The sequence below is a fragment of the Maylandia zebra genome, linkage group LG3 (genome assembly GCF_041146795.1).
Source record: "Maylandia zebra isolate NMK-2024a linkage group LG3, Mzebra_GT3a, whole genome shotgun sequence".
Classification (NCBI taxonomy): Eukaryota; Metazoa; Chordata; class Actinopteri; order Cichliformes; family Cichlidae; genus Maylandia; species Maylandia zebra.
The window spans coordinates 6,576,552-6,592,614 of record NC_135169.1 but is presented as its reverse complement, the minus strand read 5'-3'; the positions used below and the strand labels follow the sequence as shown (position 1 = coordinate 6,592,614).

Below are 16,063 nucleotides of genomic sequence, written 5' to 3'. Positions count from 1 at the left end.
TGACAGGTAACCATGTCACACAGAGCTCAAGCCTTTGAATCCAGCTGTGACTGTTGATTTTCTATTGAATGGACTTTTTCAAATCCAGCTGTAGGCCTGTGTTTGTGAGCTCATTAACAGCTGTTTGTTTAGAGAGACGTGGTCCTCACAGGACAGCCACTACAAACATATGATTTTATAGAATATGATGCATTACTGCAGATTCAACACAATAGAAAGGATTTGAAATGAGCTCAGCCTTAAACATGTGCAGCAGTAATATTGATCCACAGACACTGATGGGAACATTTTTCTGCACAATAAGTACTTTGACTTTTCATACTTTATGTACAATTTGCCAGTACTGCAGTTTTGTGTGTAGTGAGGTGTTTTCATGGTGTTTTCTTGGTGCTTTTACTAAAGGAAGGCTTCTATCAAATTCTTCCACATGTTGTCAAACTGAGCTGTGTGATGAAGTGAGTGTGACAGAAACACTCAGACTGTGTTTCTCTGCTTCATCAAGTCAAATCTGGTCCTCAGAGACTGAATAAAGTCCTGTCCCACTAACAGCAGCTCCAACAGTCTGTTCACTGCTTTCTTCCTGTCAGTCTTCATCTTTCTGCTGCGTCTCCTCTTCACACTGACCACTTTCTATCTAACAGTGAGCTCCCAGTGAAGCAGCAGCATTCAGCCTGTTAGAGGCAACACAAATGTCTCCATCCAAGCTCATGTTGTGCTTTGTTGTCCTCTCAGTCCCCCAGGTGGAGGTGGATTCAGGGGTGGAGTCTGTCCAGCTGCCCTTCAACACCACACTTCACCTGCCTGAAGACGCTAAAGTGGAGTGGATGAATATATATGGGAAGGTCCACGTGTATGAGAACGGCTCTGACCAGCCTGAAGAACAGCACCAGGATTACAGAGACCGAACGAAGATGAATGAAGACCTGCTGAAAACTGGAGACCTCAGTCTGACCCTGAAATACCCCACAGACTGGGACAACAGGACCTACACCTGCACCGTCTACAGCAGGGAGGGAAACATCCTGCTGAAGAAACAAGTGGAGCTGAAAGTCAGAGGTCAGTGCTGTAGATACAGGTCAAAGGTCAGAGGTCATGCAGGAGTTTATTCTCTAAAAGCTTTTAGTTTGAATCTATTTTCAGTTCATTCAAATAAAATAAATTCTTTGATGTTTTGATCTAAAAGCCAAAAATGTGGAGGCGGAGCAACTGTGTGTTTAAATGAACTAAGAAGACCATTAAAATGATCCTACCTTCAAAATAAAAGCCTCTGGCATGATGTGAGTTTGGATCAAATCAATAGTTTTGTTAGTTTAGTCCAAATCAATGTAAATGTATAAATATCAATAGTTTTAAAGCTGCTGGGATCATTCAAACACTTTGATCCAGTCATTTGGATGTTGTCACATGTCAGGGTGGAGCAGCCATAAATACGAGGCTTTTATTGTGAAAATGCTGAGTGTGATGATCCAGAGGAGCCCATGGGGTGTTTGTGGCTGGATGCAAAGGTTTGTAGCTCTCCTTGTAAAGAGAAACAGCTTGAAGCTACAGAGGAGCGTCTGCAGAAGAAGACAGGGGAAAGAGGAAGAAGCTGAGGCCGCTGGAGAAAAGACAGGAAAAGGAAATCAGCTTCATTTGTTGGAGGCCGTTTGTTCATCACACTGAAATATTCCCACTTTAGAGACAGGAAACAAAGTGAAGTGTGGATTGATGTTTGTCTCCATGATTTGGGCCCTGGAGTCATTTCTTCATCTCCCACTTTAAGACATATTAATGTCAGCCTCACACGTCCCACAGTGGACACATTTCTATTTCTAGATGATATTTGGAGGATGGTCATGTGTTTCTCTGCTGTCACAGCTCTTTGTGATATTTGAGCGCAGCTGTAATGTTTGTGTGGTTAAAGCCACCAGACTCCACTGACAAAAACTCTCATTTTAGCCGGAGAACACGGGGCTGCTGTGGGACTTTGTGTTTGCAAAGGTTTCTATTGGAGGCATGTTTGCCTTTATTATATAGGTGCAGAGAGTAGACAGGAAAGTGGGGAGAGAGTGAGGGACACACAGGCACCTGTAGTAAGCCCCGCCTTCAGCCCACCTGCTCAGCCAGGTGAGCTATAGCGCTGCTTTAACATGTTGGTGTGATTGAGAGTGAATGAAAGTGAGTGATGGAGGCAGCAGGAAACTAACAGGCTGTTTGTTCTGAGAGGTCACATGACTGTTGTTCTCAGCAGAGTCTGATGATTTGATGAGACCATGAGAGCGGCTTCAGTTCCTCATCAGAAAGAGTCTGACAGAAGCTCCTCCCTCTGTACCCCAGTAGACTTCTATTAGACTGCTCCAGATTCCTGAGAGTTCACACAGAAAACTTTACAAACAGCCAAAGAAAAACTATTGAAAAGCTTCAGGATCACAAAGAGCTCTTTGTGACCCATGCAGACCCTCAGAAAGGAAGCGTTTGTGTCCACTGACATGTTAGAGTGCTTTTAATTTGAAATTCACACAGGAAATGATGTGTTTCCATAAAGAGTGTAGTGCAGTAAGTTTAAGAGAGCAGGGCCAAAACAGACTGATGGATTATTGTGACATCACTGTTTGATTCTTCTATTCAACTGAAGAAGAAGAAAAGTTCTCTTCAGTTGGTGAGGTCAAAGGTTAAAGGTCAGACTCGGGTTCATCTTTGGTCAGTTTACAACACAGGTGTTCAGACAGGTGGGAAAGCAGTGGGTGGAAGAAAAGAGAGGATGTGGAGGAGAAATGAGGAGCACAGGAAGGTGAGAGGAGAGGAGGTCATAGAGAGAGATCACTAAATGATCTCTGGAGAGCCAAAACACTCCTTCAAACAGTCCCAGACTTTACTCAGTTAAACTTCAGGATGACTGGAAGACTGTTCCTGTATGCTGTGTGGTGGGTGAGGTGCTGAGTGGGGATAAATCAGTCTGGTTCTTGAGGTGGTCCTGACCTTGAAATGCTCTCATTCATTCCTCGGTGTGAACAGGCAGCTTCTGCAGGTGTGGTGCTAAAGCTTCATCTGGGTGGAGTCACAGGTGTTAGCTGGTGAACAGCTGAGTCTGTAGGCTCTATGGCTGTATCCAAATTCAGGGTCTGCAGCCTTAAAGGCCTCATTTTAAGGCCGATTACATCACAGCAACGCGACAAAGGCTGTCCCAATTCAAAGGCTGCTCGAAATGCGGCCCTCAAATGCGTCCTTCATTTTCCTGAATTTTAAGGATGTGGCGGTGTAGACTTCGTGGCCCAACATATCCCAGAATGCATAGCGCGGCGGTGGCGTGGATGATTTTGCCGGAAAAAAAAGGCAGACGAAGGGCACCCGAAGAGTAAACTTTTAAAAGTAAGTACTGAATATTATGTTTAATAATGAAGAACATTTAAACATTACTGTTCGCCACATGTCGGCAAAGTTATGTGACATTAGCGATGTTTGTACTAACTTGGTTTTAAAGCCTTTCAAATATACGCCGTTCAATAGTCGACCTTCATCAATGTGATGATTTTATGGATATTAAAAGTAAGCACTGAGACAAATTTAGTAATGCCAACATATTAAAAGAACAATATTTGTCTATTATACATAATACATATACAGTGTCAAAGGAACCTGTCTTTGAGTGAAGATTTAAGGTGACAGGAAATATAAATAAATGCAGCTTGAATCTTTACTGCAGCTCAGTGTTTGAAACAGACTTCATTCACTGCGTTAATAACTAATGATGATTGAAATAAGAACTTTAATATTGGCCATATTATATTTACATTACCAAAGTAAGATGACTTTAGTCTCATGAACAACATTAGCTAACTGTTATTTACTAGCTAATCTTAAAATGACTGTTCAGTACAGAAATGAAGCCCAACAATCATGTTTCACAGTCCCGTGGTCTCAGCCTCAGATACTCATCAAATCAAAGTTCATGTAGAAACAAACAAACAAATGAACAAAAGATTTTCTCCTTCATTTCTGTCAAATAACGCTGTATGAAACGTTTCCACCCTGGGCAGCGCGACGGAGGCTAGACCGTCCCATTTCACAAGCCCCTCACTTCCGGCCTTAGCGGTCTTTGAGTACGCGGCCCTTGTGGATCGTTAAGGCTGCGTACTTTAAGGCTGCAGACCCTGGATTGGGATACAGCCTATATCTGGTGCTGCACTCTCTGCTGGTTGTAGCTGCTGCTCTACACACTGCTGTGTCCTTCAGAGTCCTCCTCAAACACGGTTTTCTGTTCTGGTTAAACACCTCTGCTGCAGCTTCAAAACGACTCAGTCTTTTGCGTTTCTTCTATGTTCTTGTTTATTCTGTTATGTCTTTTGTTTAGGTTTGCTATGTATTGGGGTTTTGTTTGATGCCTGCCTGTGTTCCCTCTGTCTGTTCATGGTGTCACTGTGTCTGCTCGTGAGTCTGTCTGTTAAGTTCAGTGTCTTGTCTGGTCCTCTATGTCTGTTTCCTGTTTTTTTCTGAAGGTCCTTGTCTCATGTGAGTGTGTTCAGTTTACGTTTCCCGTGTCTCGTCAGCTCTGATTTCTCCCAGGTGTGTTCCCCTCCTGTCTCCCATCCCTTGATTACTGCTGTTTGTATTTAAGCCCCGTGTTCTCCTGCCTGTTGCTGGTTCGTCTGCATTAATTCCCTGCGTGTTTCTATGTTTCCCTTGGTCTCCAGTTAGAGCTTCAGCTGCCTGCATCTTGGGTCCTCATTAAATTTCACATGGCTCATCCCTCGAGCCTTGACAATGAGAAGCTCTAAAGTGAAGATTTCTCTTCTTGAATCTCTCTGCTCCTCATGAAGGAGCTTTTTTACTGTTGTAAAAAAAGTGTGCGTCCCTTTGTCCACTTTGACAGACAGCTGACAGCTTCAATCATCATTAATACTCATAAAAAATTAATGTTTAAAAAGCATTAAAGCAGAAGAACAGGAAGTCCTGCAGACCAACACAGTTTAGTGTCTTAAATGCTGCCAGTGCCTCTCTTTGCTGTAACCAACCTTTCTCTTTATTTCTGAGCTTTTTAAGGACTTTAACTGATGCATCAACCTTTGAAAATGGAAAGAAATCAGTCAGATTCATGGCTGCATCACAGTGTCACATGTAGTTCTCCACATCAGCTGGATTATATCTATAGCAGCAAACAGCAGCTGATGCACAAATCTTTGTCTGTGTTAATAAAGTTGGATCAGTTCAAACAGTTTGTTGCTCTGCTTGAAAGCAGCAGTTTTTCTAATGCACCACCTTCATGCTTCCTTCATATTTGAATCCCCCTGTAGATGCTGACAGGTAACCATGTCACACAGAGCTCAAGCCTTTGAATCCAGCTGTGACTGTTGATTTTCTATTGAATGGACTTTTTCAAATCCAGCTGTAGGCCTGTGTTTGTGAGCTCATTAACAGCTGTTTGTTTAGAGAGACGTGGTCCTCACAGGACAGCCACTACAAACATATGATTTTATAGAATATGATGCATTACTGCAGATTCAACACAATAGAAAGGATTTGAAATGAGCTCAGCCTTAAACATGTGCAGCAGTAATATTGATCCACAGACACTGATGGGAACATTTTTCTGCACAATAAGTACTTTGACTTTTCATACTTTATGTACAATTTGCCAGTACTGCAGTTTTGTGTGTAGTGAGGTGTTTTCATGGTGTTTTCTTGGTGCTTTTACTAAAGGAAGGCTTCTATCAAATTCTTCCAAATGTTGTCAAACTGAGCTGTGTGATGAAGTGAGTGTGACAGAAACACTCAGACTGTGTTTCTCTGCTTCATCAAGTCAAATCTGGTCCTCAGAGACTGAATAAAGTCCTGTCCCACTAACAGCAGCTCCAACAGTCTGTTCACTGCTTTCTTCCTGTCAGTCTTCATCTTTCTGCTGCGTCTCCTCTTCACACTGACCACTTTCTATCTAACAGTGAGCTCCCAGTGAAGCAGCAGCATTCAGCCTGTTAGAGTCAACACAAATGTCTCCATCCAAGCTCATGTTGTGCTTTGTTGTCCTCTCAGTCCCCCAGGTGGAGGTGGATTCAGGGGTGGAGTCTGTCCAGCTGCCCTTCAACACCACACTTCACCTGCCTGAAGACGCTAAAGTGGAGTGGATGGACAGTGATGATGATAAGGTCCACGTGTATGAGAACGGCTCTGACCAGCCTGAAGAACACCACCAGGCTTACAGAGACCGAACGAAGATGAATGAAGACCTGCTGAAAACTGGAGACCTCAGTCTGACCCTGAAACACCCCACAGATGGAGACAACTGGACCTACACCTGCACCGTCTACAGCAGGGAGGGAAACATCCTGCTGAAGAGAAAGGTGCAGCTGAAAGTCAGAGGTCAGTGCTGTAGATACAGGTCAAAGGTCAGAGGTCATGCAGGAGTTTATTCTCTAAAAGCTTTTAGTTTGAATCTATTTTCAGTTCATTCAAATAAAATAAATTCTTTGATGTTTTGATCTAAAAGCCAAAAATGTGGAGGCGGAGCAACTGTGTGTTTAAATGAACAGACTAAGAAGAGCATTAAAATGATCCTACCTTCAAAATAAAAGCCTCTGGCATGATGTGAGTTTGGATCAAATCAATAGTTTTGTTAGTTTAGTCCAAATCAGTGTAAATGTATAAATATCAATAGTTTTAAAGCTGCTGAGATCATTCAAACACTTTGATCCAGTCATTTGGATGTTGTCACATGTCAGGGTGGAGCAGCCATAAATACGAGGCTTTTATTGTGAAAATGCTGAGTGTGATGATCCAGAGGAGCCCATGGGGTGTTTGTGGCTGGATGCAAAGGTTTGTAGCTCTCCTTGTAAAGAGAAACAGCTTGAAGCTACAGAGGAGCGTCTGCAGAAGAAGACAGGGGAAAGAGGAAGAAGCTGAGGCCGCTGGAGAAAAGACAGGAAAAGGAAATCAGCTTCATTTGTTGGAGGCCGTTTGTTCATCACACTGAAATATTCCCACTTTAGAGACAGGAAACAAAGTGAAGTGTGGATTGATGTTTGTCTCCATGATTTGGGCCCTGGAGTCATTTCTTCATCTCCCACTTTAAGACATATTAATGTCAGCCTCACACGTCCCACAGTGGACACATTTCTATTTCTAGATGATATTTGGAGGATGGTCATGTGTTTCTCTGCTGTCACAGCTCTTTGTGATATTTGAGCGCAGCTGTAATGTTTGTGTGGTTAAAGCCACCAGACTCCACTGACAAAAACTCTCATTTTAGCCGGAGAACACGGGGCTGCTGTGGGACTTTGTGTTTGCAAAGGTTTCTATTGGAGGCATGTTTGCCTTTATTATATAGGTGCAGAGAGTAGACAGGAAAGTGGGGAGAGAGTGAGGGACACACAGGCACCTGTAGTAAGCCCCGCCTTCAGCCCACCTGCTCAGCCAGGTGAGCTATAGCGCTGCTTTAACATGTTGGTGTGATTGAGAGTGAATGAAAGTGAGTGATGGAGGCAGCAGGAAACTAACAGGCTGTTTGTTCTGAGAGGTCACATGACTGTTGTTCTCAGCAGAGTCTGATGATTTGATGAGACCATGAGAGCGGCTTCAGTTCCTCATCAGAAAGAGTCTGACAGAAGCTCCTCCCTCTGTACCCCAGTAGACTTCTATTAGACTGCTCCAGATTCCTGAGAGTTCACACAGAAAACTTTACAAACAGCCAAAGAAAAACTATTGAAAAGCTTCAAGATCACAAAGAGCTCTTTCACAGCACATATGAGCCATTAAGAAGTGCACATTTGTGTTTCCCACAGTCCATCATCCAATAATATCAAAGGACAAACTGTGAGGTAAAAAGCCTTCAGCTCTTTTTGAAGGAAGCAAAAAGACTTTGGTCCTGAGAGATGGTTCAAAACACAACTCAGACCTACCAAAGTATTATTTGTGCCAAACACATGAAGCCTTCAACTTTGTATGTGTCCAGTCAGTGTGGCAATAGAAGTCACTGTGAGGATTTTCAATGTGCTGTCAAAGAGCATCCAAACAATCAGGTGAGGATGAAGAGAATTAGTGTGGATGGACAGAAAATCCATATCCAGTGTGATTTAGGAGCAGCTCATATATAATGAGTGAAATGAAAGAAGAGCACAGACAGGAAGAACATGAGTGAGCAGACATTTTGGAGCTGCTGATCCACACAGGGCTGGATGGAAGGAGTGGGAGTCCATGATGGCTCAAAGTCTCTGATCTAACTCTTCCTGAGCCTCTCCCCCTGCCTCCTCTTTGGATCTTCTCCTCCTCTTCTTCCTTATCTGCCTCCTCCACCACTGCTCTCTCCTCCCTCATCTCCTCCTCAGCTGAACTGAAGTCAGGGCTGTAACATGAGGAAACGTGCAGAAATGACTGAGTCAGCATGTTGTTGAAGTGAGTTGAGTGATGGTGAGCAGATTAGATGTGCGAGCCTCCCTGTAGAGAAAAGCAGATCTTCTCCAGAGTTTCCCACCTCATGTTTTCCTGTGTCACAGCTGATTGTCACATCCTGGCTGTCACTAAATGAGTGGTCCAAAGGTGGAAGGAGGAGCACAGTTAGATTGTTCACCTCCTAACCTGTGAAATCAATCAGCTGAATGAAAAACACTGTGATCCTATGAGCTGCTATCAGGGCTGCTCCATTCTCAGGATTCTCATCTGGATGACTGAAGCAGATTATTGATGAAGTCAGCAAACAGCTTTCAAAATGGCTCTTTTTCCAGGGGAACTCCCTGAAATGTAAATCTCATTGGAATGAAGAAGAAGTCCAAAGGCGTGGTTAGGCCCAGACTTGTGGCTGTTTTCAATGTAAAGCCCATGTTGCAGGCAGCTGCTGCTCCTTACTGGCCCACAGCCTCCACTGATGGATGTGTCAGCTCACTTGTACTGTAGCCACGGGGAGAGCGATGGTGAAGCTGACAACCAGAGGTGTAGCGCTATTTGTTGAAGTAGCCCAGCTGTGCCATGGAAGCACAAGTTTCCAGAGATGATTGGACTGTGAGCAGAAATGATCCATGTTGGACTGAATTGAAGAACAGATCATAAAGTCCTCTGTGTGCCCAGCCCGTCTGTCTGAGCATCTTCATCAGTGTGCAGCTGATCTACAGCTAATGTGCTGATTGATGAGCAGCCTGTTCATGGTGATGATGAGAAACAGATTGGATTCAAAGCACAAATGAGTGAAAAAGGAGCAGCAGCCATGATAGAGCGAGTCCTCTGCTGACAGAAATAGTGGAGTGAAGGATTTGTGCAGCGTTTCTCTGTGAAAACAGCTGATTCAGATCAATGAGAGGAGGATGAAGGAGAAGCAGCATGTTTCTGATAGAAGCATCACTGCTGTGCTACAAACTGCTGGGACTGTGTGTGTGTGACGGCTCAGCTGGAGGCAGGATTGGTCCAGAGGAGAGCTGCTTTATTCCAGACTAACTCTTCTAGAAAGCTGACATCTGTGTGGAACAGCTGACCTGCACCATGTGGAAAAGAACAGCAACATGATTCAGCGTCAGATCCCGACACATCCACGGATTCATCCCGTTACAGGAACTGTGCCACACGTGGCCTCTGTTTGTTCTGCATCGATGCTGCAGGGATTTCTTCAAGTCACTATAATATAGTGTCAGATGGACACATGAAGCTAACACGGCACATCTTTGTGAGTCTGCAGCATGTTGACACACATGTCAGTGTTGTACAGATCTGAGAGCAGCACAAACAAACTCCATCAAAGTGATTTGTGCTGTTGCAGAGCTGTGTGACTGCATTTGTCTTCATTATGGACACATTTCTACAAATGGGACTAAACATGTGACCCTCTGCACATCCATGGCTCAACAGTGCACCCATTGGCTGGATGCAGCTTGTATTGTGGCTCCTCCCCCTTAGCTTCAGGTCAGTTTAGCTGTGTTTCCTCCAAATCCCAGAATTCCTGAGGAGCAGGAATATGTGGGGCTGGGCTCTAAACACTCAGGGTGAGGACTGAGTGAAGAGCTACAGGACAAAGTTTCAGCGCTGCGCTCACAGCTTTGAGACGTCCAATCAGCAACTGGTCCTGATAACATCTCCCCTCTCATTCCACATACATGAAGACTGCTAGAAGCAGCTATCAGCCACATCAGGCTCACATCATGCTTGCTATTAAACATGCTGCAGTCTGCAGTAAACTCCCTGCCACAAAGCTTTGAGTCTCCTCCAAATGCACCTGTAACAAGGTCACCTGCAGAAATAACTGTGTCCACGGGCAGAGTCACCAACACTCTGCACCAGAGCTAAACCTGCTTTGGAGCTAAAAAGCTGCTGTCAGGGTTTCCTGCAGAGCTTCAAATGTGGAGACTGAAAGCTGTGGACAGTTTCTGTGGCTGGATTATTTCATATGTGTTTGTTTCACTTTCAAAGGAAAGTGTTGAAATAAATCAGGTGTGTGACGCACACTTTACTGCAGATTGTTCTCAATGTAACACAAAAAGCAATCAAAATGTGATTGATCCTGATGTGCTTGTTGCTTCTAGCAGTGTTGATGTATTTGCACAGAGAGGGGGAGATGTTATCAGAGTGTGTAAGTGATCAGATCTGATGCTGAATCATGTTCATGTACAGTCAGCTGATCCTCACAGTTCAGTTTGTAATCATGCAGCTCTCCTCTGATAAATCCTGAGCTCCACCTGAGTCTCAGTCCTCAGGACCTCACACAGTCCCAGCAGCTTCTATCAGCAGAGTTCTCCCTGATATCACAAACATATTGATCCTCCTTCAGCCTCCTCTCATTCATCTGTTTCCACAGAGAAACTCATCAGTGAAACCTGAGCTTACTGTGGATTATTCTGGTGGCTCCATCACTCTCTGCCTCACACGCCCTCATCTGCTGCTTTCCTCTGATTGGCTGCTCTGACAGAGTCATGATTGGCTGCATGTTTGTATAGAAAGCAGCACGTTGCTGGTAGATCAGCCATCAGCTCATGTTTGTGACTGCAGCATGGCACCAGTTTGCTCCTCGTGTTTCAGTCCCAGACTGACCTGCAGCTCTTTAGTAAATTCAGACAGCAGCTTTGTAACTGTTAGTAAATCTGACCATGAATATCATTATGACACCTCTGACCACTCATTCTGTCTTTATTGGCTTTCATACATGAAACACGCTTAAAGTCACCATTGAATCTAAACTGGATGAAAGCAGCTGTGAGTCACTGCAGCAGCTCTGTGCCAACAACCAACCAACACCTGGGTGGAGTCCCAGCTGAAGCTGAGAGATACTCAGAGACAGAAGCAGCTGTATGGAAGCGTTCTACAGGACGGCTGACACAAAGCTGATGTTACTGATGTCTCCTAGATAGATCTCATGGACCAAAGGCTCTCTGTGTCATCTCGGCTCCAGCTGAACTAAACTGAGAGTGAATTTGGGCTTTCAGGGAGGGGTGAAGGCAGAGCGCTGTAAAGGAAAGGGCTGTGATTGGTTCAGAACACGTCAATGAGAAGAAAGGAAAGCTTCAGAGCAACATGAATGAAACAAAGTGTTTTGATGACGACTGAAAGCCAAAACTGTCCCTGAAATCAGAATCCAGTTCATCTCCAGCCCCGTCAGCAGTTCCAGCTGCAGTGCTGTTACAATAATAGTCATCACTTCTAGTTTCACAGCAGCAAACTGGGAACATTCAGCGTCTCAAAGATTGACCTGTTAGCACCTGCAGACATTGTTGAGCTGGCTCTGCTGATCTTGTCTTCATTTCTCCACTATTTGGAGAAGCTTCAGCAGGATCCACAGTCAGAGTCAAAGTGGAGTTCTAGCATGGACGTGACGCTTCAAGAAGCTTCAGACAGACAGTGTTCTCCAAAAGTTCTGCTCTAAAAGGAAACTTTGAGCTGTGATTGTTGTAGTCAGAAGGATGGAGGCTGGATCTTTGATGAGTGCTTGCACACAGGCTGTCTTTAAGTATTCTGGGACACAGCCAGAGGACAGACGAGTGTTCATTATTGGAAGCAGCCGAGGGGCAGGGACATCCCAAACTTCACTCAGGAACTTTGGAGGAATCATATCTACACAGCTTGATGAGCGTTTCAGTTGTGCCACAGTCCTTCAAAGCTCCTCCACAGAGACTGGCACAAAAGAAGATCAGATATGGTGGCTGGGGTCGGGGACATCAAGAAAAGAATCAGGAGCTGCTGTTTTGGATTTCCTCTCATTCATTTGATCCTTCAGAAAGTTTAGAAAGTGGAGACGTTCCTCACTCGATGCCGTAATCTGATGAGAACTTGCAGGATTTCAAAGACGCTCCACTGAGCTCCACTGAGCTCCAAAGAGCTCTGGGCTGTGCTTATTAGAATGAATTAAAGGAGAGAAATAGCCTCGCCTCCTTCACCTGTTCATTGAAAGCAGTCGTTCATGCTTTCATTTCTTGATGACGCAGCTGAAGATTCACCTTCTTCCGTCTCCTTTCTGCCCTCCAGCATTGTCTTTTCAGACTGTGAATGTCTTTGTGGATCCAGGGCAGCGAGCGAGCACCACGTTTAGTCCTGATCTTAAAGGTGCAGTTGAATCTAAAGTGGATGTACAAAGGAGGTTCAGATCATTCAGAGTGTTTGTGTGAGGGAGGAGGAACACCAGTGGTGGTAGAAACACTGATGAACATGTTTCTCCTGCTTCCTCATGAAAAGAGCGTCAGCGTACTGACACAGCTGCTTTTGCCTGATCACTTGGAAAAATGATCTCAAACAGAATCCATCAATGATCAGAGAGAAACACATCAGCTCAAAGCCTGGAGTTCATACTGAAGCCCACAGTTATATGTAGGCCAACAACACGCTGTTTGAAACCAATGAATTTACTGTACTGAGGAACTCAAATGAGTCAGTAAGATCATCAACATGGATCTTAAAATCAGCAGCTCAGATCATGTGATCACACATAAGAACCATGGAGCAGGAAACATCTGAGAGTTCAGCTCCAACTCTGATGGAGTCTTAGGAGGGCGGAGATACCTGCACAGATAGGAGCTGTTTCACACTTTAACAAGCAGCACCTCCAAACTACACCCTTCATCCACCTTAATAGGGGAGCATTTGAAGTGTCTAAAATGTCCCAGAGCGTCGGGCCGGGAAAAGACCGAGCGCACGCCTCCTTTATTGTGAAATTCCTCACCATGGTAACTGAACACATCAGCTGGTCTGCAGCAGGTCATGTTCAGAGTTTGAGGCTCAAAGTGTCCCATTTTCACTGATTGTTTCCCGACGACATGCTTCACGTGTGATATGGATCCTCTGCTGAAGGAATCTGCTTTCTATCCACAACCTGTTGATCCGTGTCTGACTAACAGCAGCGCAGGAAGCCCTGCAGTTACAGAGAAACTGTCTGAGTCGCATTGTTGCTGCAGTTTACCTGCAACTGCTGTGAAGAAAAAGTCTCACTGTGTTTGTGTTTGGTCCTAATCTGCTGCCTGTCTGTTTGACATGCTGGATTTCCAGCTGATCGATGACAGATTAGAAACTGATCAGTCTATTGATCACACAATATTCCATCAATAGAACTGATTTGACTTTGATTTGTGTAACAAAGTGATTTCCACGTCTCCTTCATGATGTGACAGTGTCAGAGCTGAATGCACTTGTAGAGTATCATGTTTTTATGGCTCACATTTAAAGTGTTGCAGCTCTAATGTACAGCTGTCATATTAGAAATAGAAGCAGCTCTGATTTTAGTGCTCAAAGAAATCTATGAAGTGATGAATTCACACATGAACAGTTTTCTGCAGCGTTCCTCTCGGCCTTATTTGCAGCTCCACTCTTGTTTTTGCTCTAATAATTATTTCTCTCCATGAGCTGTTTCTCTGCCTGAAGGAGGCGCCACTCCATCGCTTCATTTAGTGCAGAACAAGAGTCACATGATGCTGCTCTGAACACCAATCACACTTTGTACAGCTCATGTTGTGTTTGTTGTCCTCTCAGTGTGTCAGGTGGAGGTGGAGGAGGGGGCGGAGTCTGTCCAGCTGCCCTTCAACACCACACAAAACCTGCCTGGAGATGGTAGAGTGGAGTGGAGACGCTATGGCCCACACAGGACTGTTCACCTGTATAAGAACGGCTCTGACCAGCCTCACAAACAGCACCAGGCTTACAGAGACCGAACGAAGATGAATGAAGACCTGCTGAAAACTGGAGACCTCAGTCTGACCCTGAAACACCCCACAGAGAGAGACAGTGGAGAATATGGATGTGGAGTCTGGAGGAATGATGACATCATGAGATGGAAAACAGTACAGCTCAAAGTCAGAGGTTTGTTTGTGTGTGTGTGTGTGTGTGTGTGTGTGTGTGTGTGTCTGTGTGTATGTGTCTGTGTGTGTGTGTGTGTGTATGTGTGTGTGTGTATGTGTGTGTGTGTGTGTCTGTGTGTATGTGTCTGTGTGTGTGTGTGTGTGTGTATGTGTGTGTGTGTGTGTGTGTGTGTGTGTGTGTCTGTGTGTATGTGTGTCTGTGTGTGTGTGTGTGTGTGTGTGTGTGTGTGTGTGTGTGTGTGTGTCTGTGTGTGTGTGTGTGTCTCTGACTGTCTTGTGTCTCCTCTGCAGGGAGAGTTCAGGTCCAGGATCAAACAGGGGACATCAGGAACAGAAGCAGCTCCATTGATCCGACTCCTCTGATGGCTGATCAATCAGTTTGATCTGTGTGTTCTTTGATTATTGATCAGTGATGTCAGAGTGGAGTCAGTGTGATGTTGTTGTTGTGTGTTTGAGACTTTTAGTGTCCATGAAGGTCTCTGCTGCCGTAGATCCTCTGAACTGTGACAGAGGTCTCACTCTGGAGGAAACTCTCAGCACTTTCCAGCAGCTCCTCCATCATGGAGGACGTTCCCTCACTGTAACAGGTGGAGGAGAGAGGAGAGGAAGCACAGGTGGATCCTCTGAGGAAGAGGAGCGTCCTACAAACCACATGATCACATGACCAGAGGACAAGCATGTGCAGAAACACATTAAAGTCAGCCTGTAAACACGTTTGTGTAAATTCTAGTCGTGTTTTTCTGTCACATTCAAATAAAAGCAGAGAAAGCAGAACAAATGCTGAAGCTGTCTGTGTGGAATAAAGGAGTTACAGTACCCACACACACACACACACACACACACACACACACACACACACACACACACACACACACACATCTGTCCAGCAGCTGTCTGAGCTGCAGTCTGTATTGTGTGTGTAATATCTTCATGTTTCTAACATTACAGTTGTATCTTCAGGTGTAAAATCAGCTGCTCTGCTGTCTTCTCTCCTGATCCTGTGTGATTGATTCGATCCTGCAAACGCCACAAATTTCATTCCAGCTTTGATTTGAAAGCCAGCGAGTAAAAGGATCAGCGATAGTTTTCAGAGCGATGCCAAAGCTTGGGTTCCTCTCCTACAGCAGCTTTTCTTTTCTTTCTTTCTCTCCCTGTGAAATACAGCAGCTGGACCTTTGGCTGCAACACACTGTGAGACAAACTGCACACAAACAGTTTGTGTGTTTGCTGATGTTTGTTGAGCTGATAGAAACGCTGCATTTGAAATTAGCTGACACTTCAAAAACGTTCCTCCCTTTATGCTCGCTGCTCTTCAGCAGGGCTAGCTAGATGCTAAAGTAGCGCTAACACAACTTACCTGCAGTCGTTCAGCTGTCGTCCCAAAAACATCTCAAATAAAAAGAAGAAACAAAAGAAGCTTTTCTGTCAGGGAGGCGTGTCCTTCTCACCTTCAGACATGAGATTAGAAAGAGAGAGAGTTCAGATCACAGTGCAGATATGAATGAATGAATCCGTGCTCGTCCTCACGGCTCCTGCATGCTTTTAAAAAAGTGTGTGTTCAGCTCTGATCTCCAATCTGTTCTTTTCTCTCTTTGTTTCCTGGGTTCATGATCATCATCACACCGTCTGAGGCTCCTAAATATCCACGTTTGCTTGTTTCACTTTCACACTCTGGGAGTCAAAGATGTTTCAGCTCCAAACTCACTGAGAGCTCCTCGTGCCCACCACGTGACCACAAACATCTTTGTGCTCACGTGCTGCTCGTGTCTGAGATGCTTTAGTTTGAAGGAGACAAACTGCAGACGCAGCATTTCCTGTTCCTGAGTGTAAACCTGAGC

The 16,063-nt window shown here is 44.7% G+C and overlaps 1 protein-coding gene across 1 annotated transcript in view; it reads left to right on the top strand.

The window, feature by feature from the left end:
* Window positions 1–15,030, top strand: part of LOC143414548 (butyrophilin-like protein 2) — a 61,243-nt gene extending 46,213 nt beyond the window's left edge. Inside the window, exons 4-5 of the mRNA XM_076879197.1 lie at window positions 13,900–14,226; window positions 14,517–15,030. Of these exons, the coding sequence (XP_076735312.1) occupies window positions 13,900–14,226; window positions 14,517–14,608 (419 nt within the window). The 3' untranslated portion in view covers window positions 14,609–15,030. The remainder of the gene's footprint in view (window positions 1–13,899; window positions 14,227–14,516) is intronic.
* Window positions 15,031–16,063: the final 1,033 nt, after the last annotated feature.